This window comes from Armigeres subalbatus, chromosome 2, assembly GCF_024139115.2.
Source record: "Armigeres subalbatus isolate Guangzhou_Male chromosome 2, GZ_Asu_2, whole genome shotgun sequence".
NCBI lineage: Eukaryota > Metazoa > Arthropoda > Insecta > Diptera > Culicidae > Armigeres > Armigeres subalbatus.
The window spans coordinates 108,381,585-108,405,705 of NC_085140.1; the positions used below are offsets into that span (position 1 = coordinate 108,381,585).

Here is a 24,121-nt window from a genome sequence, read left to right on the forward strand (position 1 = left end):
TCTCTTTCTCGCTGCAAAGAAATTAGAAAACAACAAGGCCAGTAAACGTCAAAATTTATTAGGAACGAAAGAGAAAGAGCTAATATTAGAAACTTTTCACTCAAATCGGGGGTTTAGTGCGGGAACCCAAAATTACGTAAATTTTTCTTGAAATTAAGTAAAATTTACTTAATATTAAGTCAAATATACTTAATTTTGAATAGAAACTAAATTTCACTTAACTTTTGTAAACATGAGATTACTTAACGTTGGGTTCCCGTTCCCACACTTTACTGCGCCGTTGTTGAGTGGTTTTGCTCTTCATTTTATGACAACAAAGGAAAGAGAGAAGGAGATGCAAGAGAATCTCTTTATCTGATAAAAGTACTTAAAATTAGGAACTTTTTTCTAACCGTGTATGGGAAAAAAAGAGACGGCAATACAAAACTACTCATTATTGAGTAGAAAAAAATGAGCGTTTGTATAACCTCGCACTGATGCGCCGTGGAACTGATCGACGATTTGATGCGATTTTTTTTTATTTTCGTGTTTTTATTGTCAGTCTGATTGACCCGAGAGACGATCAAAATAGTGAGAAGATTGAAATTTAAATTTGCAAACTTTGATCGGAATTTCGTGAAATCCGGCTCAGCCGGTATTATTATATATTGTTTATGAAATACAAATTCATCAGGAGTTTTGAAGTGTGATAAAATCGTCAAATTGTGCATTGTTTTTTGGATTATTTCGTTTCAAAAAAGTTTCCATTGAAGACTGAATTTTGGGGCACATCCCGAGTGGCAAAGTTGGAGCCCCATCTTTTTTCCACACCAAAAAAAGTGTTAACATGGATTGAGTGAAAGATAGAAAGCTAATCTGTAAAGGAACAGAGGCTCAGTTTTACCAGCTGGAAAAATTTAAACCATGGAAAATGATAATGCGACCAGTGGGGATGGTAATCATTCACAGGCCAAGAAAACAAAACTGTCGGATGACCATAACAAGACAGAAATAGTGTCCACGGAGGCGGTAGCGGATGTAACAAAAGAGGATGATGCTTCATTATCGCTGCCATCTTCGTCCGGAATGGTGTTTACGGTAGAAGGCGATGGGTATGTGTTTCATTTCAATACTTTTTTGAATGTCTACGCTAAGAATTCTTTTTGCTCCAAGGCAAATATCCTAATGAAGGTAGTAATTATATGTAATTGGACCCTACACAATCACAATAATATTTATGATTTTTACAACACATTAGATAACATATTCGCTTTACATAAGATTGCTGTTTTGATTATATATGTAAACCTTAAAACAATGTACGTGGCATTTCTTTCTGTGTTCCTTTTGAATATATCTTGGGGCTTGGGATAGGTGATTTTGAACTTACTTATGCGTCGCAACAACATAATCAACTCAACTGTCCTGTCTGTGCCTGTCCTGTGCCAGGTAGGTCACCAGCATCTTGGCATGGTCATCCTAGGGTCAGACGTATCATACAAGTTATTCAAACGGCCTTCCAAAGTATGCAATCAAACAAAGCTCCAGGGATCGATCGTATAGAGGCATACATAACATTTTTTGCCTACATGTTCAAAAACTGACCCCATGACTACCGTTCCTCATCGTAATTTAGACCTGTGCGCCGAAGTATTTATGAACGGCGGCGGCGTAAGGCCATTTTTACACCGGCGGCGTCACGCCGTAAGCAATGTTCGGCGGCGGCGGCGGCGGCGTGAATCGGCGTGAATGATTTTAAGCTGAGAAAAAAAAATCACGCAGCAAGTATTGTATTATTGTATTTTAGGTTTTTGTACAATTTCTAGTTACAGATAGACTGATAGGGTGAACATGCTTATAGCTATAGCTTGTATCTCCACAGCAAAAGTTTACATTACATGCTCCACTAGGATATTGCCGCACAACAGCACATAAATTCAGTGGAAAGTACCTCAGATATAAATCCAGAAATTCGTTTGGAAATTCCTCAAGATATTCCTCAGAAAATTCGAAAAAGGAATTCGGTGAATTAATTTAGAATTACCCTATGAATTCCTTCAGAACTTTCTCCAAGAATTCCCTTGAACATTTTTTTGGGTATTGCTTCGGAAATTCTTTCCAAAATTTATTCAAAAGCTTCTTTAGGAATTTCCTTGGAAATTACTTTAGGCATTGCTTCGGAAATTCCTTTACGGAGTCTTTTGGGAATTTCTTCGGAAATTCATTCGAAAACTTTTTAAGAATATCTTCGGAAATTCCTTTAACCTTCCGGGACTCGCTTAGTCCTGAATCACTCACGTAGTTTCGCCTCCGTTGAGTACGACAAGCGAGCTTTTTTAGGTAGTGTTGTACTTTTTACAACGGCACGAGTCCTCGAGGGTTAAGAATTCTTTAGAAAATACCCATGGAAAATCCTTCATGAATTTCCATCGGAATGCCTACGGACACTGTTTGAGGAATGCATCCGGAAATCCCATTAGGAGAAAGCCTTCGGATTTTTTTTAGTTTTTAGTTTTTTTTAATTCTTTCAAGAAATTCTTTTTGGAGTTTCTAATAGAAATTCTTCCAGTAATATCTTAAAGAATTTTTTCGGAAACTCTAAGAAGATATTTTTGGTATTCTTTCGAAATTTCCGTGTGGAATTCATTTAGAACTTTCTCCAGAAATTCTTTCTGAATTTCCTATAAGAATTCCTTCGAACATTCTTCCGGAAATTCCTTTAGCAACTCTTCCAGAAATTCCTGTAGAACTTAGAAAATTTCTTTTAAAATTCCTTTAAGAATTCTTTCGAGAATATCTTCAGACATTCTTTTGGGAAATATTCTAAAATTTGGTTTGTAAGTTCCTTTAATTTTTTTGAACCTATGTTTAAGTGTTTTTTTTTAATTGAAAATAAGTTTAACGCTCAAAGACCTTTGGAAATTTCTTCGAAAGTTCCTTTATAAATTCCTCCAAATGAGAATTCTTTCCGGAATTATTCTTGTATGAATTTTGTATAGTTTATTAAAGGAATTTACTTAGGACCACCTGGAGGAATTTCTGAAAAAAAATAACTCCTGGAGGAATTTCCGATTCATTTCTTGAAAGAATAACCGAAAGAGAACCTGAAAAGATCTTCTAACTGTATTTTTAAATGAATTTCAAAGCGGTGAACCAGGGCTGAAAACCTCTATAATAAATTTTGTTTGACTTTTATCGGCTCTTTCAGTCATATAAGTATCACGAAAGTATCACATCAACTCTATAATAAAGAATAAAAAAAAAATGAATTTCTGAAGGAATATCCGAAAGAATTCTGAAAGTAATTTACGAAGAAATGTTTAATAGATTTACCGAACAAATAGCTATTGGTATGTACTCAGAAATTCCTATAGTTCTCCAGGAATTTCTTCAAAAGTCCGGACAGTAGTAAAACAAACTCAGTTTTGGCTCAGTCTAGAATCAAGAATACATGCCAAGAAAAACTCCCAAAATATCGAGATTACAAATATTCGGATATTCTCAAGAATTCTATGAGAATTTCCCGCATGAGTTCCTTAGAAAATTTCTACAGATTTTTTTTCATAAATATCTTAAGTGATTCCCTAGGAAAAATATTCAGGAGTTAATTCGGTAAGTCATCAAGAAACTCATTTTAAAATACCTTAAAAACTCCGACAGCAATCCGATCAAGAATTTCTTCAACAAGTCATTTAAAAACCTCCACAAATGAAACCAGGTTTTTCTTTTAAATTTCCCTAGGAATTGCTTCGGAACTTCTTAGGACCCTTAGATATTTCTTAAGGAACTCTTCAAAGAAGCCATCCCTGAGAAAGCTCAAAAAGGATTGCGAATCTATTTATTAGTCTGTTGGATTACATTGCTGAAAGGAGATTCTCTCTATCCCGCGGGCTTCGCGTAAGTGTCTCTGGCTACGGGTCCGTCACCTCCGTTTCTTGCCCTTCGCACAGAAGTGCATTGAAAGCAGAATTGTAATTAAATTCGATTGTGCTATTGGGTGGAGCCGCATGCAGAGCAAGACTCAAGCCAGGGTGATGGATAACCACATACACACATACTTTTAAAAATTTCTACAAAATTCATTCGGAACTTATTTTAACAATTCCACTGGATTTTTTTCAGGTATTTTTTAAGACGTTCCATTCCCTCGGAAATTAATCTAGTAATTCCTTCGGAATTTCCAACACCATTTCCTTCCAAAACTGTAGGACGAATTTTAAGATATCTCCGGTCGAATTCCTAGAGCAATTTCCAAAGGATCTCCTAAAGGAATTTCTGACATACTTAAATTTCTTAAACAATTTCTTTGGACATTCCTCGTAGAATTCTTTCATGATTTTCTACAGAGATTCCTTCAGAAAATTCTCCAGAAATTACAACAGAGATAAATTCAGAAATTCCTCAAGGCTCTAAGAATTTTCCTCAGATATTTCTTCAGAACTTCCTCCAGGACTTACTGGAAATTATTTCAAGAAAACCAAGAAATTTCTTTGGGAATTGTTTATCGAAATCAATCGAAACTATTTTTTTCAGAGGCGTCGCGTGATCAATTCTTCAACCTGTGCACTATTTTAATATTTCGAGAAAAAAAACATAAAAGGTATCTGAAATGACAAACGAGTTATTTTCCAGCGCGTTTCTCAATAAGTTTTGCTTATTTTGTTGCATCTAACTGGTTCTTAGCTACTTCTTATTTTCTGAATTCACTCAAACTAAACTAAGCTTAAAAGTGATAGTTCGTAAAATTAAAAATTACTATCACCAGAATCGTTTTCAATGTGACAATTAAGACATACATCTATTCGGAAATTATTGAGCTGGCACTTTCAAATCTTGAATTATTTCGTAAAATAAGACGAAGTTTTAAATAGAGAAAAGGAAATTGGACTATATCAATCATGCAAAGTTACTAATAATAACTTGAATTAGCATGTCACATCAGAAAAAAAAAGTCTATACAATAAACAATGGAGTTCATAGCTTTAACACTTCTCAATTAATAATTATTCTATTTACAATTTATTCCGTCCATCAGCTTGGATATTTCCTCATAAAAAATTTCTTAAATTTGTGTGGACCATTGATTGACATTTGCCGTACCCCCCTCCCTAACTAAATATATTAGATTTCTCGAAAAAAATCCTTCAGAAATAAATTTCTTTGAAAATGTTGACCCGTTTCATTTTCGGTAATTCTGTTTTTCATCAGAAGATTAAATGTCTGCTTACATTATGTTAATATTGTCGGATACTTCAATGTCGAATATAATAAGCGTATTTGTAAACAGGCTTTACTGCAAACGCTTATTAGGCTGTGAACCATTCCACCGATTCGTTTAACTTTTAGTTAAAATTTGACAGTTCGATGGTTATTTCGCCGTGGTTAAAAATAACCCTGCTCCGGAGCATGGTTAGATTTGACAGTTCGATAGTTAAACTTTGTTCGCGAGAAAATTGGCGCCAAATCCATTTCGTTCCGAATAACTATCAATCTGTCAGAACTCAAATGGGTCGGCTTCAGAGTAAAATTTTAACCACGATGGGAAAATAACCATCGAAGTGTCAAATTTTAACTAAAAGTTAAACGAATCGGTGGAATGGTTCACAGCCTTAGAGATGAAAATTTCTGTTTAAATTGAGCTAATGTCGAGCTAGTATTATCGGACAGTATTTTGTCGCCAGGATTAGTGGATATGTAAACTGGCCATCGCATTCAATATCAAATATCAAAAGTGCTTTTGCTTCGCGGTGCTTATTCAACGCGGAACTTTCGTTATGGAACGCTTTGAGGGAGCAGAAATGCGCGCGCTTTACTCTTCTCTTTCGATTTTGTTCCGATTGCGCTCTCTTCACCGAATCGCGCATGCGCTGTTTGAAGGGGTTCTTGATAGGCACCAAACCGTGCACTGCAAGCGAAGAACGCTTTGATTACCTATACATCGCCGATTGCGGTTACAGCAGATGATCCACACATACAAAATAATTCGTGTATGATGCATGATAAAGCGTTGTCGGCTGGAAGTTCCGTGTTGAATCAACATGTGGTGTCGGTGGGTCGGTTCGGTATCGTAAAGAAAAATATAACGCGCCCCCATCGCAGCAATTGGTTGCCTCACATTACATGCCGCCTATAAAAAAAGCATGCATATTTTCCGCTTATGTATCTAATAGTAAAATTTGCATGAAACATCCAGCAAATGCACATAATTCAAATATATGTTTGGATTAAAAAGACAAGAAATCTATAGAGAGTTTAAATGTTGGGGATAGAATTGCCACATGTGCAGTGCACAGGTTGCACATGCGGACGCGACGCCTCTGATTTTTTTTAAACAATTCTAGCAATTACAAGGAAGAGTGAAGGAAATGTTCAATTTGTTGGTCGTGCTCCAGCTCCAGAAGCCAAAAGATCAATTTTGCATTCGCATATCATGAGGCTAACACAATGATACTCCATGCCCAGGGAAGCAAAAAAAATCATACCAGACTGGGAATCCATATCCAACATTCATTATGGTGCTAATTTGTAGCCGCGTTTGTACACATTTAATTTTTTTTTCGGGATCTCAGCAATTTGTTGAACTTTTACCGAGATTCGATCAGCCGAGCCCCAGCAAACGTGTTTTGCCGAGATTTCTGTCTAAATAGCTGAAAATCAGCAAATTATTTGCCGAAAACCAGCTATCAAAGGTTATTTTTGCCGGGATATCAGTTTTTATTTTGCTGGGCTAACAGCTGTGTGGAATTTGCCGAGCTGTATAAATAAAAACTGAGTGTATAAGCACTGGACCAATTAAGATATGTAACATTCCAACCTTTAAAAAGATGATGAACCACCCAATGCGACCAGAATGAGTTTATTCCACATGAAGCTACATATGAGATTAGAAGTTAATCGTCATGCTCATTGATTTGTAGATTTGTAGCCAAGAAGTTTTTGGATGACCTAACATTTAACACGCCAAAGCGAGTTAAAGTGACAGGGATAAAAGTAAACAAATTTGCTAAAGGTATAATAGCTATTTAATTAATGCTTGATAGGTTGCCTTGGTTCGGCAGATGCAAACGCACTGCATAATGTGATTTTTGTGTTGGCCAAGCATCGGCGTGAAATACGAAATTCGGCGGCGTGGAGCCAACCGGTGTATGGCGCGCCGCCGACACCTTGACCGGCGTTGGCGTACGTCAATAAGGGTCGGCGGCGGCGGCGTGGCGCGGCGGCGCACAGGTCTATCGTAATTGACTATATTGTTGTAGGTGCGAGTGACAGTGGAGGAAGGCATCTCTAAAGGAGTTTTTCATGGAGCATCTAAACAACTTTGAATTGGTATATGACGTCCACTTGTAGCCCAACGGCGCTCTGGAATGCAGAGTATGCTGAACCTTTGTCGAGCGCTCCTCATCTGCTGAAATTAACATCAACAAAACCTCATTCAGGGTGTCGACTACCTAGAAACCCTGGAAAACCTGAAATTATCAGGGAATTCCTGCCACAATCAGGGAAATTTCAATACCCGTCGATCAATATACAGTCGACTCTCTACATCTCGATGTTGATTCTGGATATATAGCGAGATCGATTCTCGATCCGAACTAGGATGATTTCGAGTGGGAAACATTCTCGACACCCTGGGCATACTGTATCCATTGAGTTTGCCAAACAAGATATATACTACAGTCGAATCTCTACATCTCGATGGTTTCCTCGGTCCCTTCAATCTACATACATTTGGGCGTTCTACATCTCGATAACCTCCCTATCTCGATATTTCTCTATCTCGATGTGTTCTGATCATATTTTGTTCTGGATTCACTCTCCATATGGCGATATGTTCAAATTTTTAGGCTACTAGACCATCTTTGGACAATAACAAACATATTTAGCAACAACAAGAAATGACATTTGTTACTTTCCTTTCATTCCTCGATCTCTCCCTATCTCGTTGGTCCCTTCAATATCGAGATGTGGAGAGGCGACTGTAATAAAAATCATGAGTGAAACTTAAAAAAAAATGAAAATGATCTACAGCTTTGGATAAATATACCAATCAAATCATATGGGGTTCGTCAGGACAGAATCTTGTGGGACCCAGTTTTGGATGAATGTTAGGATATTGACGATAAAACCATTGACGAATACATAGACGGAGGGGTGGCCATTTTTCCGGGCACCACTATATACCCCTGGGGAGTGACGGATTACAATTATTACAATCACTCGACCATTGAGAAGCCCCTCAATTCGAACCACGTCAGTTTTACAACAGTTGTCATTTTCATTTTTGTTTACCTCTGATATGTTTTTGGCTACGATCAGAGTCTATTGCATCATGACATCATCTGTCATGACAGTTCAATGTTTTTCCCTCGCGTGTCGCACAACTTTTTCGGTTGATTTTATTCATTTTATTTAAACAAAGTGTTTGCTTGTCGTGAGCGTTGTTGATGTTTTGACCATTTATCTGCTACTCGGAAGAAAGAGTACGGACCCCGAGTCCGACGGCTCCCGGCCCGGATCGTCTCTGTCACTACGTAATATCGCCGGCAATGAGGGTGCCGCCGCTAGCTACCCCCAAGAGCAAAGTCCCAGGTACCGAGGTGTGCATCGAAGTATAATGTTAATATCTGCATCGAGCACAAAACCTATCAAACGAGCCTCCAGTGGCAGTGTAACCTAACGTGTCGGACCGACAGCAGCAGTGACCGCTGCCTGGTGGCGGTGGCAACAACGCGATGCATCGGCAGCCATTGGGCCCGGTCCCACGGCGGTTGACAACTCCGGCAGTAATAATCACAGCTCGAAGGCCAGCAGTGGCATCTCGGAACGGATGTCAGTTAGCAGTAATTTCAAACGACAGAAGAAGGAGAACACTGCCAGATTAGCCGCACAAAACCAGAGGCCGGCGTCGAGCATAACCAAACCGCTCCAAACCATTCACATCGGCAGATAATTCATCGATCTCCAGCCCGGCGAAACCGCGTAGCACCAGTTCGACCCCGGCAACGGCAACCGGACGGTTGGGCCCAGTGCCGGCGGCATGATGCCAAGGCGGTCCACGACGCTGTACGAGAAGACGTCCTCGACGGAAAAGACAAATGCCATCACGGATAACACCATGGTGAATCTCAATAGTCTTACACCAGCCGTTAATTATTCCAGACAACCGGTTGCATTTCCCAGGAATATTCCATCGCGATCGACTTTCCACTCGGGTTAATCCAGATCCCGCAACAGTACGACCTATGCCGGTGCCGGAGGCAACGTAGACGACTCCCCACACACTGGCAAAACTTTTCTGCATAGACTCACTACCAACTCGAACATTAAACGCAAGATTCGAATGTCCTGCACCAACAGGAACCAAATAAATTTGTTGTTGTTTTGCGTGTGCAATTTATCGGAAAGCTCGAAATAGGAACCGATGGGAGTTAGGTTCATTGATATTGGCAGCAATTTAGAAACGCTCACAGGAATTGTACAGAGAAAAATGACTATCTCGTTTTAAAGAATAATCCCGAATGAATTTCCCCAGGATTCCCGAAAGAATCCTCCGGCTTGAAATGGTTGAATGATTGGTTGCTTGATTGGTTGATTGGTAAGTCGGCTGGTTAGTTGTTTTGTTGGTTGCTTGAATGGTGGATTAGTTGATTGCTTGGTACATTGTTTGCTTGGTTTATTGGTAGCTAGCTTAAATGGTTGGTTGCTTGATTGGTGGGTTGGTTGATTGATTAGATGCTTATTAGTTGGTTAGTTCATTGGTCTTCTTCTTATTGGCATTACATCCCACACTGGGACAGAGCCGACTCACAGCTTAGTGTTCATTAAGCACTTCCACAGTTATTAACTGCGAGGTTTCTAATCCAGATTACCATTTTAGCATTCGTATATCATGAGGATAGCACGATGATTTGATTCTTTTATGCCCAAGGAAATCGAGACAATTTCAATCCGAAAATTTCCTAGACCGGCACTGGGAATCGAACCCAGCCTCCCTCAGCATGGTCTTGCTTTGTAGCCGCGCGTCTTACCGCACGGCTAAGGAGGGCCCACTAGTTCATTGGTAGCTTGCTTAAATGGTTTATTGGTTGGTTGATTGATTGGTTTGTTGCTTGATTGATTGGAAGTGGGCTTGAATAGTAGGTTGCTCGATTGGTTAGCTGGTTACTTGATTCGTTAGTTATTTGATTGATTGGTTGCTTTGTTGGTTGAATGGTTAGTTGCTTGATTGGTTAGCTGGTTACTTGATTCGTTAGTTATTTGATTGATTGGTTGCTTTGTTGGTTGAATGGTTAGTTGCTTGATTGGTTAATTCGTTGCTCTAACGTCCTCTAACGGATCCTCAAAAAGCGGATTAGTCTGGTCGCGTTATCCATATCACCCAGTGTTTCTGAACAGAGAGGGGCTCGTTCCTTTTCTCAACTAACATTTTTTATTAATAATAAATTGATATATGGATAATAAACTTGTTTATGGAAATAAATATATAAATATGAATCTTTTTGTTCTGAATAAATGTGTAATAAATTACCGTAATGATTACGAATACATACCTATTTTAAGATCACTTCAAAACGAACTTTTGTTGAGAGGCCCGACGATCCATATTGTTATACATCAATCGACTTTATGCTTGATTGCTTGGTAGATTGGTAGCTTGTTTGACTGGTTGGTTACTTGATTGGTTTGTTGATTATTTGGTTGGCTGCTGCTTGATTTGTTAGTTGGTAGTATGGTATGATTGATTGGTTGGTTGCTTGACAGATTGATTGATTGGTTAGTCGGCTGGTTAGTTGATTATTTGTTTTGTTGGTTGCTTGGTTGATTAGTTAATAAGTTGATTGGTAGCTTGCTTGAATGGTTGGTTGCTTGATTCGTTGGTTATTTGGTTGGTTGGTTGCAGCTTGATTTGTTAGTTGGAAGAATGGTTGATTGGTTGGTTGCTTGATTATTAGTTGGTTGCCAATCCAACCAACCAATCAGGTTATATGATTGATTGGTTGCTTGACTGGTTGATTGATTGGTTGGTCGGCTGGTTAGTTGATACTGTTTTGTTCAACCGTCTAAGACGAGTTTTATTACCATTATTTTGATATCTTTGCAGATACGTATTTCGACCACAACTGTGTGGTCGTATTCAGTGTCTCGTACTCGACTGTTTTGTTGCTTGCTTGATTAGTTCGTTGGTTGAATAATTGATTGGTTGATTGGTAGATTGCTTGATTGATTGGTTGGTTATTTGGTTGATCGGTTGATTGGTTGCTGCTTGATTTGTTAGGTGGTAGAATGGTTGTTTGGTTGGTTGGTTGCTTGATTGTTGATTGGTTCTCAATCTTACCAACTAATAAGGTTATTTGGTTCATTGGTTGCTTGACTGGTTGATTGATTAGTTGCTTGATTGGTTGGTCGGCTGGTTAGTTCATATGTTGTTTTGTTGGTTGTTTCAATGGTTGCTTGGTTGATTATTAGTTGGTTGGTTGCTTGATTGTTTGGTAGATTGGTAGCTTGCCTGAATGGCTGATTGCTGGATTAGTTGATTGTTTGCTTTACTGGTTGATTGAATGGTTGGTCGGCTGGCTAGTTGATTAGTTGTTTTGTTGGTTGCTTGAATGGTTGATTGGTTGGTTGCTTATTTGGTTGATTAGCTTGTTGGTTGCTTGATTTGTTAGTTGATTGATTGGTTGCTTATTTGGTTGCTTGATTGGTTGACTGGTTGGTTGGTTGGTTGCTTGATTTGTTAGTTGGTTGAATTGTTATTTGCTTAATTGGTTAATTAGTTGCCTAATTGATTGATTAGTAGGTTATTTGGTCGATTGGTTGCTTGATTGATTGATTGATTGGTTGGTCGGCTGGTTAGTTGATTAGTTGGTTTGTTGGATGCTTGAATGGTTGATTGGATGGTTGCTTATTTGGTTGATTAGCTTGTTGGTTGATTGGTTGATTAGTTAGTTGTTTGATTGGTAGCTTGCTTGATTGGTTGGTTGCTGGATTAGTTAATTGATTGATGGTTGGTTACTTGTTTGGTTGATTGGTTGCTTTACTTGATTGATTGGTTGTGGTTATTTAGTTGATTGGTTGCTTGATTGGTTGGTTGGTTGGTTGCTTGATTAGTTGGTTGGTTGCTTGATTGCTTGGTTGATTATTTTATTGATTGCTGTTTGATTTGTTAGTTGGTAGTATGGTTGATTGGTTGGTTGCTTGACAGGTTGATTGATTGGTTAGTAGGCTGGTTAGTTGATTAGTTGTTTTGTTGGCTGCTTGGTTGATTGGTTAATAAGTTGATTGCTGGATTGGTTGGTTATTTAGTTGATTGGTTGTTTGATTGGTGATTCGTTGGTTGCTTGATTGTTGGTTGGTTGCTTGACTGGTTGATTGATTGGTTGCTTGATTGGTTAGTTGTTTTGTTGGTTGATGGGTTGATTGGTTATTAAGTTGATTGGTAGCTTGCTTGAATGGTTGGTTGTTTGATTAGTTAGTTGATTGATTCGTTGGTTATTTGGTTAGTTGGTTGCTGCTTGATTTGTTAGTTGGAAGAATGGTTGATTGGTTGGTTGCTTTTTTTTATTGATTCCTTGATTGGTTGATAATTTGGTTGATTGGTTGCTTGACTGGTTGATTGATTGGTTGGTCGGCTCGTTAGTTCATATGTTGTTTTGTTGGTTGCTTCAATGGTTGCTTGGTTGGTTGATTAGTTGATTCGTTGCTTGATTGGTAGCTTGCTTGAATGGCTGATAGCTGGATTAGTTGGTTGGTAGCTTAATTGGTTGGTTATTTGGTTGATGGGTTGCTTTACCGTTTGATTGAATGGTTGGTCGGCTGATTGGTTGATTAGTTGTTTTTTTTGGTTTCTTGATTGGTTGATTAGTTGATTGATTGATTGATTGGTTGGTTGTTGCTTGATTTGTTAGTTGGTAGAACTGTTGATTAGTTGGTTCCTTGATAGTTGGCTGGTTGCTTCATTGTTTGTTGGTTGCTTGGTTGGTTATTTAGTTGATTGGTTGCTTGATTGGATAATCCAGCAATCAGCCATTCACGCAAGCTACCAATCAATCAAGCAACGACTCAACTAATCAACCAACCAAGCAACCCACAAAACAACATATCAACTAACCAGCCGACGAGCCAATCAACCAAGCAACCAAATTACCAACCAATCAATCAATCAACCAACAATGAAGCAACCAACCAATCAACCATTCTACCATCTAACAAATCAAGCAGCAATCAACCAACCCATCAACCAAATAACTAACCAATCAATCAACTAACCATTCAAGCAAGCTATCAATCAACTTATTAACCAATCAACCAAGCAACCAACCAAACAACTAATCAACTAACCAGCCGACTAACCAATCAAGCAATTAACCAATCAACCAGTAAAGCAACCAACCAACAATAAAGCAACCAACAATTCAAGCAAGCTACCAATCAACCAAGCAATCAAGCAACCAACCAGCTAATCAACCAATCAAGCAACCAACCAATAACCAATCAAACAACCAATCAAATAAATAACCAACCAATCAACTAACCAACCAATCTAGCAATCAACTTATTAATCAATCAACCAAGCAGCCAACAAAACAACTAATCAACTAACCAGATTACTAACCAATCAATCAACCTATTAAGCAACCAACCAATCAACCATACTACCAACTAACAAATCAAGCAGCAATCAACCAAATAATCAACCAAGCAATCAAGCAACCAACCAACCAACCAATCAAGCAACCAACCAATTAAGCAAGCAACCAATCAACCAACTAACTTATCAACCAATCAACCAACAAGCTAATCAACCAAATAAGCAACCAACCAATCAACCATTCTACCAACTAACAAATCAAGCAGCAACCAATCAACCGATCAACCAAATAACCAACCAATCAATCAACCAACCAATCAACCAATCAATTATCCAACCTACGAACTAATCAAGCAAGCAACAAAACAATCGAGTCAAGTACGAGACACTGAATACGACCACACAGCTGTGGTCGAAATACGTATCTGCAAAGATATCAAAATAATTGGTGGAATTAAATGGAGAGTCCTAAACTCGTCTTGAACGGTTGAACAAAACAGTATCAACTAACCAGCCGACCAACCAATCAATCAATTAACCAATCAACCAGTAAAGCAACCAACCAACAATAAAGCAACCAACAATTCAAGCAAGCTACCAATCAACCAAGCAATCAAGCAACCAACCAGCTAATCAACCAATCAAGCAACCAACCAATAACCAATCAAACAACCAATCAAATAAATAACCAACCAATCAACTAACCAACCAATCTAGCAATCAACTTATTAATCAATCAACCAAGCAGCCAACAAAACAACTAATCAACTAACCAGATTACTAACCAATCAATCAACCTATTAAGCAACCAACCAATCAACCATACTACCAACTAACAAATCAAGCAGCAATCAACCAAATAATCAACCAAGCAATCAAGCAACCAACCAACCAACCAATCAAGCAACCAACCAATTAAGCAAGCAACCAATCAACCAACTAACTAATCAACCAATCAACCAACAAGCTAATCAACCAAATAAGCAACCAACCAATCAACCATTCTACCAACTAACAAATCAAGCAGCAACCAATCAACCGATCAACCAAATAACCAACCAATCAATCAACCAACCAATCAATTATCCAACCTACGAACTAATCAAGCAAGCAACAAAACAATCGAGTCAAGTACGAGCAGTCAGGCAACCAACCAACTATCAACCATTCAACAGTTCTACCAACTAACAAATCAAGCAGCAATCAACCAATCAATCAATCATTCTACCAACTAACAAATCAAGCAACCAACCAACTAATCTACCACTGCTATTCGAGAACGATGGTGTTGTTCCGTTATCAGCAAAATCGATACGAATACGACGATCCGGTGCCCCTAACAGGAACCCATGGAACAAAAAAAAAATTGTTGGTAACAATGAAAGAATCGTTGGTAAAATTAAGAAAATCAGTTAGTGATTTTCAGTAGAAAGTATAACATTGTTGAAATAACAATTGTAAAAATGTTACTTTGATATGAACTTCAACTAGAGCCAACCTTTTAAAATAACAGTTTTCTCTCAAACCAACGTTAATTTAACTTTTTAAAATAACATTTTCTTTTAAAACTAAATGTGCCTTTTATATTAGAATCAACAATGAAACTTTCGAAATAACAAGATTTGTGCATTTTCAATTTCAATTAAATTCACATATTTATTTAAAAATAATTATTGCATTTATATGCTCATTGTGTGTCTTGAACAGTACCGAAGTCCAGTGCCATATCCTTGCTGTTCATCATTTCATAACCGCCGTTAACATTATTGCGATAGTTGTGCTGGTGGTGTATCGGTCAGTCTACGTAGCGGTTGTAATCCATGTGATAATTGTGTGCACTAATGTCCATTGCTACTGTCGTCCGGTGGTTGCGTATAACCAATGATGAATACGTTGGTGGTACCAGCATAATCGTGCTCAATATATTCTGCTTGACTCCTTTCGTTGCTCGCCAGACTCCTACGACGAGGGCCACCTTCCGCAGTGTCCAAGTGTTCTAGCGCTTGATAACTTCACGGATTTACCAGACTGGGAGTACAGTTCCATCCGGCCCTTAAAGTCGAGTTCCTCGAGTAGATGCGAGTAGATCCGTTTCCACCCGGTTCTCAAGCTTACGGCAATCGTTCCGTCACACGAGATTCTGTCTCCTGCTGTTTTTTTTTGGTTGCGGAGGTTTGCCTTTTTCATTGACCTGAAAATATGTTATAATCATCAGGATTTTTATATCATTATTAAATCACAAATTACGTACCTGCAGCAGAATAAACATTCCGCAACCTAGCCGACGACGGAACCGCTAGGAATAGTGACAGGGGAAAAGTCGAGCCAGTACCGGATGACGGCAGTTTATGCGGCCTTCGGTGGATGCATGAAGAATCAGTTTGTTGGATTGTCCTGATGGAGGGACCTATCGTTGGCTGGCGGGGGTGACTGGTCTTCCCTTCCAGTGGCCCGAGATTCCGTCCTCGTTTTCCTGGGGCTTTCCGACTTGACGGTTAGTATCGGTTCCAGCATTTCGCAACCCGATTCGACGAGGGAACAACTACCTATAAGTGATGAACTTATGAATAAATCATCAAAATAAACATCTGACTTTACTTACATTACCGGAGCCGCTATTTTGGTGACAGGGTAAACGTCGACAGTGCTTGATGGCGGCCTTCGGTAGCTGCTCGTGAATCGGTGCATACGCATTTCCTTCACAGCAGCCGTAGCAGCATCAATATAATCGTACAGAATGTAGGCCTGGGTGTCCCCTTTGTTATATTCGATCTTTTTGATGGCACCAAAACGGTCGAACTCACGCTCATGTAATGTTTTCGATACGGATTCAAGACAAAATTTTCAAAACGACTTATCTGTTTTGTAAACAAAGATTCAAACGACGATTTGACGAATCGGATAGCTCTCCCACGCAAACCAACACCATCAACAGGTAGCGGAAACCTTCATCTACCTATTGATGGTACTGGTTTGCGTGGGAGCAAACATATTCGTCAAATCGTCGTTTGAATCTTTGTTTACAAGTAGACAAGTCGTTTTGAAAATGTTGTCTTGGATTAATATTTGTGCACGATGCAAAACCGAAACGACGTCGCAAGGTGAGGCAGAAAGGCAGAAAAACAAACAGACAAACTGCCAAAACGTCAAGAGGGGTAAGTCAGCGCTCGTAAAATATTTATGTATAATGTAATTCGTCACCGGGTATTTTCTTCAAAATGAAGAAGAAGACATGGTGCCCGATTTTCTGATGGCTTTGTACCAGACATTTCGGTCTATGTATTCGTCAATGATAAAACGCCTTTAAAAAATCTTGGTCGAAGGCATCTAGGAATACGTCCCCTTAAACCAGCAAAGAAAGTGCTGGTTCCGTAGCCAGGGCAAAATTCATGTTGGAAACCGAATCTTCAGTCATACTTCAACTTCTTCAGAATATTTCCGCCTAAACCCTCCAATTTCTCCCAAGAGCTTAAGGTACAACGACCCTGAGATTACGACTAGGGCGAGAGAGGATATTTCCGGTGAATCATCAGTCCATCGACGATTAAACACCTCTAAAAAATCTTGGTCAAAGGCATTTAGGAATACGTCCCCTTAAACCAGCAAAGAAAGTGCTGGTTCTGTAGCGAGGTCATAATGCATGTTGTTGGAAACCGAATCTTCAGTCATCCTTCAACTTCTTCAGAATATTTACGTCTAAACCCTCAATTTTCTCCCAAGAGCTTAAGGTAAAACTACCCTGAGGTCACGACTAGGGCGAGAAGAAGTCCCCCAATGAAAGCTTATCTAACAATCCTTGCATTCTCTGTGAATTGCATATAAGTGTTTCATTTATAGTCTATTGCACTGAGCTTGTTCTAATCAATCTGATCGGTGAATGAATTGACTTGCCACATATTTAGACACATCATGAATTGTCTATATTAATAGTACATTTGAATATTCCCGTAGGTTAGAAAAGCGAGTGCATAAATAACTATTTTATGGCAACATATCACTACGAAACGGGACCCTTTGGAGCGTTTTTTTTTTCTTTTATGGGTATTTTAATCTCTGCGGCTATTTATTAGATCTATTGTGATATATGCCCCATTTGATCTAACTTTGTCAAGTTGACGCATCATTACTATTTAGAGCAATTGCATTACCTTGACTACCAGCGTTATCTCAATGCGGTATTATGGTTCTGATAAATCGTACTAACATATTGGGACTTGTTCCCCAAACTTCTGAGTTCTATCAGTTCTATTGTTGAAGAACTGTAATCTATTTCTAAAAATTTGCGGACAATGGCATAACAGATGTTCCGATTCCGAGTCTTCTACATGTATGCCGCAGAAACGACATACATCATCTTGAAGTTTTCCTAACAGCTTCAAGTGATATCGGTTCGGACAATGGCCTGTTATAAGACCTGTGTATGTGTTAAGATCTTTTTTTGAAAGATCTAAAATTTTGCGAGTGATAAATACGTTTGGTGTGATGAAACGTTTAGACTGCCTCGCAATCAAGGTGTTTTTCCAGATGTCCTCTATTTTATGTCGAATTCGTTTTTAAACCTGGGTCAGTGCCAACCCGAACCCTAAATAAAAAAACATTTTCAGTTCCATCTGTCATTGGATATGTTGGTGTGCGTAGCATCGTGTTTGTTTTGATTCGAAACATATGATCCAGGACATCCAGTGCTAGAGTGCGTTGGCCTTGAGTAATCAAATCATGATAAATAAATATGTGATGTTCGCGGATACTGGAATTTACTTTTGGGTGGATATAAATAGGGGAACTGCTCCTGGAATTCATCTCATGGCTTCGATATTCATCCCATCAAAAACAAAGCAATGAAAAGGAATTTGGATTGTTTATTATTTTTGTGATTTTTTCAGCAGTGAGCACGCATGTTGACAAAAAGAGGAGACGAAATTGGTGCTGTATTTCTTTGTTTTCCGATGAGATGATGAGGTAGGCTCAGTGAGATGGAGATCGGAACAGTTCCCTATTTAATTATATCCAATAATCCCGTGCACATTTTTATACCAAGAATTCCGTATAGAATTCATGTAAAAGAGATTTTCAATTCTACAAAAATTCAAAATTCAAAATATTCTACAAAAATTTAAATTCATCTAGGTATTTCTGCAAAAGTATTTTTTTTTTTCGGAGAACACTCAGAAGCATGTAATAAAAATTCTCCAGGAGTCGCTATTTTTTTTTCCCTCGCTACCTCTCCTGATAAAGGTAGCCTCAGACCTCGGGAAAATATTCCGCCGGATTTTGGGCCCCGTGCATTTTCAATTTTCAAGAATCTCCCGGAGGAATTGCTCAAGGTACTTCCGGGGGAATTTATGTACGAAACTTGCGGAGCAATTCCTGCAGGAGACTTCGAGTAAGTTCCTGTATTCCAGAAGGATTTCATGAAGGAATTATTGTAGAAATTTCCAAATTAATTCCTGAAGCAACTTCCATAGAAAATCCTGGAACAGTATTCAAAGATATTCCTAGAAGAATTTCCAACTGATTTCATCTCGAAAGGATCCCTTGGAAAAAATATGGAGCAATGCCTGAAAGATATCGCCAAAAATTCAAGAAAGAATTACTGAAAGAATTTCTGAAGTAATTTCTGGCAGAATTCCCGAAGAAAATTCTGAAACGCACGAAAGAGTTTTTGGAAGAATTTCAAAAGAATTTCTGCATAAGAAATAATTCTATTCGGTATTCCTCAAATATATTTTTCTGACAATTCTTAGCAAATTTTGTGAACAAGTTTCAAGGGGAATTCCCAAACTAAATAATTCCATCCACCGACCTAATTTTGGACACAATTTGTGAGGAAAAAGCTGAATGAACTTATGAATACATAACGTCCCTAAAAATTATATTCAAAACTGAATCAAGACAACAGTACCGGGTAAATTTCATTTAAAACTACAACAACAAATATCACAAAATTTCCGGAAAAAAAGATTTCCAACGCGCATTTTATTTTAATAAACAAAAAGTTTCGTTTCTTCCTTCTGCTTGTTTATTCCACCCAGTCCCACCCACCCACGTGGTTTTGACAGTTGAAGTACATTTGTATTGGTGAACCCGGTGCGAAACCGTGAAACAACACAGTGCGAATCCAACAGCTTTGAGGTTGGAACTAGTGCGAACCTAGTTCCAACCTGAGCGAATAAAAAAACACTTTGAACCTTATGTGTGTTGGGGACACCAATGGTCAAATCGGAAAAGACGATTTGACTGAAGGGGATGAAGTCTATTTTGGGAAATTCATCGGACACTCGCATTGTAACGCTAATGGGGAGCAACTCAAATTTTTTGTTCGAAGACACGAACTTGCTGTTAGAAGCACTATGTCTAACAAATCCCTCTTAGTTACATGGGCTAGAGGAAATGTGGAATCACAGATTGATCACATAATGACTAAGACAACATCAAGGATATTTGTAAAGAAAGTACAAGCAACTTGGGTGTCATCGATTGACACGGACCATAAGTTGTTGTCTTGCCTCATAAATTTCGCCGAGGATTGCCCTAACTCTGTAGCTGTCGAAAGATCTTTGAACGACCGCACTGAGATCAAATGGGATTTGCAGCTACTTCAGCAAGAGAAATTCAAGGCAAACTATCGCTTCGCTCTGAGTAATAGCGGATTAGATGTTCACGGACTGCAGATTTCCGATGTTTGGGAATCTTTTGTCAATAAACTGAAACACGCCGCTAACAGTACGATATCCGTGTTACATAAAATACCACTATCGCCAAACCGCAGGAAAGCGATGGCGGATGTGAAAAAGTGGTCCTTTCGAAATAAAATGACTCCTTTCAATCAAAATGCAATACAAGCTATGAAAAATGCAAAAGCCAAGTTTTCTCGGTTATGTAAAGAGAAAGAAACCAGAAATCAAAAGCAATTCTTTGAAAATTTGGAAAACTACAAACACGGGGAGAGGATAAGCAAAGCTCATCAGTATATGAAAAGACACAGGAAAAAGCGGAATGTGAATCAAAAACCAAATATTTCAATGCGATAATGGAAAGTAGGCGAAGATGGGGATTTTCTTTTATCAGATAAGATTGATCTAGTGGACGAGGATTCAAATTAAATGCCGAGCATTGAGGAATTGGATATCATCATTAGGGAAAGCACGAACGGTAAAGCACCGGGGTTAGATGGAATAAATATCGAATTGATCAAATACGCAGATTCTGAATCAATAGGTGAATTCAAAAATATCCTTCAGCGAGTGTGGTCTGAAAATGTAATGCCTCTCAGCTGGCGACAATTTTTACTGGTACCAATACCAAAAACACTTCACCCGAAGAATGAAAATGATTACCGGAGAATTTGTTTGAGCAGCGTAGGTTACAAAATTTACGCCTCATGGATTCTGCAAGACCTTATTCAGTCATCATCTCCAATCGGTTTTCATCAAACTGCCTTCCTTCATGGTAGATCAACTATGGATCATCTATTTGTAGCTAAACGAATTTTAGAAGAAAAGTGGAATGTAGGAGATGATCTGATATTTATGTCTCTTGATATTAGTAGTGCATTCGATAACATCTCTTTGAAAGGTCTTACAAAAATATTGCAGCAGAAGAATCCCGGATAAAAAATATCATTAAAATATCATAAATTTTATTGTTACAACACCATTTAAAACATAATTTTTACCATTGAATATAATGGAATTTTGACAATAAAATCACATGAGAAATAATGGTTTTCCACGATAAAATGAATGGTAAATGGGACTTTTACAATTAAAAAGGGGGTTGTTATGTATCTTTACAATAAAAAATCGAAAATTTTCCATACAAAATTCGGAGCAAAACAATTGATTTTACGGTTCTTCAATGGGATGATTTCGAGCGACAAAACAATAGAAAACATTGTGTTTTAAATGTTTTCAATTACTGTTTCTATTGTTTTACAATAGAAATACAACAGGATTTAGAATACATTATACTCCAATATTACAATAAAAATACAATAGAATTAATTGTTTTACAAATTATTTTATTTTCCTCCGGTTGTTTAGCATATCTTTAGACGAATCCAGCGCACTACTTCCAAAGTTAAGTGGGTTGCCTGTATTTGGAGAAAAATCCAACATCGGTTTAAAAAGCGTAAAAAAAAGCGAAAAGAAAAAATTACCTGCATCAGTTTTTATTATATCCCGTTGGTGAGATTGGCCAATGGTAGCCACTGAACAATCTTCAATCAGTGACCAGCAAGCAGCAGTATTTTATTTATCATAAGCTTCATTTCTGTAAAGGAACAAGGATACATGTTACCAGGCATGTCATCAGGTATTATGATGATGAAATTTTCATTTATTTTTTGTTCGGGATGAACCACTATGCGTTCATTAGGTGACCAAATTGACCAAATAACAGCGCTACTATTTGATGAACTATCAAACGTCGAACGTCACCAATACGGAATTCAGCCACCGAAATGATAACCGAAAATACCGAAAATAGTGACCGATGCGAAAAAGAGTGACTAATCTAAATGGGGCCCTCCTTAGCCGTGCGATAAGACGCGCGGCTACAAAGCAAGACCATGCTGAGGGTGGCTGGGTTCGATTCCCGGTGCCGGTCTAGGCAATTTTCGGATTGGAAATTGCTTCGACTTCCCTGGGCATACAAGTATCATCGTGTTAGCCTCATGATATACGAATGCAAAAATGGTAACCTGGCTTAGAAACCTTGCAGTTAATATTGTACTTCCAGTTGAAAACCGAAGTGAGCTCTCGCGACAATCGAGTTTTCTCCCGTTTCCTTTTGTCGCAACTACGTCGCGACTAGTGCGCATCATGGCGCACGACGGTGGCATAGATGCGCACTAGTCGCGATGCAGTTGCGACATCAGGAAATAAGGAAAAACTCGATTGTCGCGAGAGCTCACTTCGGTTTTCATCTGGAAGCACAATAACTGTGGAAGTGCTTAATGAACACTAAGCTGCGGGGCGGCTCTGTCCCAGTGTGGGGATGTAATGCCAATAAGAATCTAAAATGACAGTACAGTGAGAGTGATAAAATACTCGCGCCCAGTAATGATGCTCTAACGCGCTTCAACACTTCAGATACTCACCACGGTACAGAAGCCATAGTGATCTACCGCTTTCCCAGCAGCAGAAACTGCAATGAAAAAAACACTTTCTGCACCATACAGTTGCATTTTATTTTCATCTCTTCACTAATTATAAACAAAACTGTACACGCTCAAATGAATCCAGCCATTCTCCGAGTAAAATTATAAGCAAAAGTTTTTGTTCCCTTTCATTTTTTTGAAATCAAATTTTTATTGCAAAACATTTCTAGACCTGCAATATGAAAATATATACTTGAGAACCGGTATAACATTTTTATTTATTTAACAAACAAAGCTATTGTAATTTTATTGTTTTCAATTGTTATTTCATCAATATAATAAATCCATGAAATATTCCAAAATTATATTAATTCAATAACATTAGACGGATTTCCAGATCATCCAACCTAAATACTTTTAAAAATTGTTTAGTTTTTGGATGAGCAATACTAAACATAAGCGAACAATAAAAATATAATAGAATTTATCGGAAACATTTAAATATATTGTTATTTTAATGTACGTACAATAAAGATCTTTTACAACCGTGAACATTTTACAATAAGCATACAATAGTTTGTATTGTTTGCCACACAATCTATTGTATTTCAATGGGTTATGTCATACAACTTACTGTAAATTTTTATCCGGGATGCCCCTAATAGACTGATCAGCAGAATTGTTGAATGTGTTAGAGAAGAGTCTTTTCAGACTTTTTGGAATGGACAAAAATTAACAGCAGAACGTCGTCGGAAGGGAATTAAACAAGGCTGTCCGTTGTCTCCCTACCTATTTGATTTAATAATGGAGGATGTATTGCGGAAGACAGAGAATGATCTTAAAGGTTTCTTTGTTTTAGATCAGATACACAACATCCGGTATCCGATCATTTTAATATATGCCGACGATATCCTCATCATCGCTTGTAACAAGGAACAGTTGGATAAACTACTACCGGTACTAAAAAAACACCTGGAGGAGGTAAACCTGAAATTGAATGCTGCCAAAACGAAGATTATTGTGAAGACACCCACAGGTGAAGCTCCAGCTTCGATGTCTGTGGATGGATGCACATACGTAGTATCGAGGGAATTGGACTACTTGGGAGTGACAATAACAGATCGTCTATGCCGTCGTAAAACATCGAAATCACGATGCATCAAAGCAATAAGATCTTCCAAAGCTGTCATCGCCTTCGCTAAAGAGAATCAACCTAGTGTGGAGATTGGAAGTTTGTTATATAAATCAATTATCTCGCCAACAATGACGTATGGATCACAGGTGTCGGTCATCACTAAGCATACGCGGAAATCCATGCGAAAATATGAGAGGCAAATCGTGGAAGAGCTGGCCAGTTGCTGCACGGAAAGGACAGTACGCCAACCGGTGAACAGATTTTAGGTGGAAAAACGGTCACCAAAAGATCAGGGCTCTGCAAATGAGATATTGGGGCA

General features: G+C 38.4%; 1 protein-coding gene, 1 long non-coding RNA gene and 1 pseudogene across 3 annotated transcripts in view; 2 read left to right on the top strand and 1 right to left on the bottom strand.

Moving 5' to 3' along the window:
• Nucleotides 1–509: 509 nt before the first annotated feature.
• The window catches only part of LOC134210649 (DDB1- and CUL4-associated factor 8), a 52,907-nt gene continuing 29,295 nt past the window's right edge, over nt 510–24,121 (top strand). The window contains exon 1 of the mRNA XM_062686813.1: nt 510–1,091. Within this exon, the coding sequence (XP_062542797.1) occupies nt 904–1,091 (188 nt within the window). The 5' untranslated portion in view covers nt 510–903. The remainder of the gene's footprint in view (nt 1,092–24,121) is intronic.
• Nucleotides 8,526–9,394, top strand: LOC134215186 (uncharacterized; annotated as a pseudogene).
• Nucleotides 15,166–16,701, bottom strand: LOC134214912 (uncharacterized). Of its 2 annotated transcripts, XR_009979972.1 has the most exons (4): nt 16,592–16,701; nt 16,170–16,425; nt 15,819–16,113; nt 15,166–15,758 (listed from the first exon to the last, which is right to left on the bottom strand). It is a non-coding gene; the product is annotated as an uncharacterized LOC134214912 (long non-coding RNA). The 2 variants fall into 2 exon arrangements; XR_009979971.1 differs by lacking the exon at nt 16,592–16,701 and having other exon boundaries at nt 15,170–15,758; nt 16,170–16,530.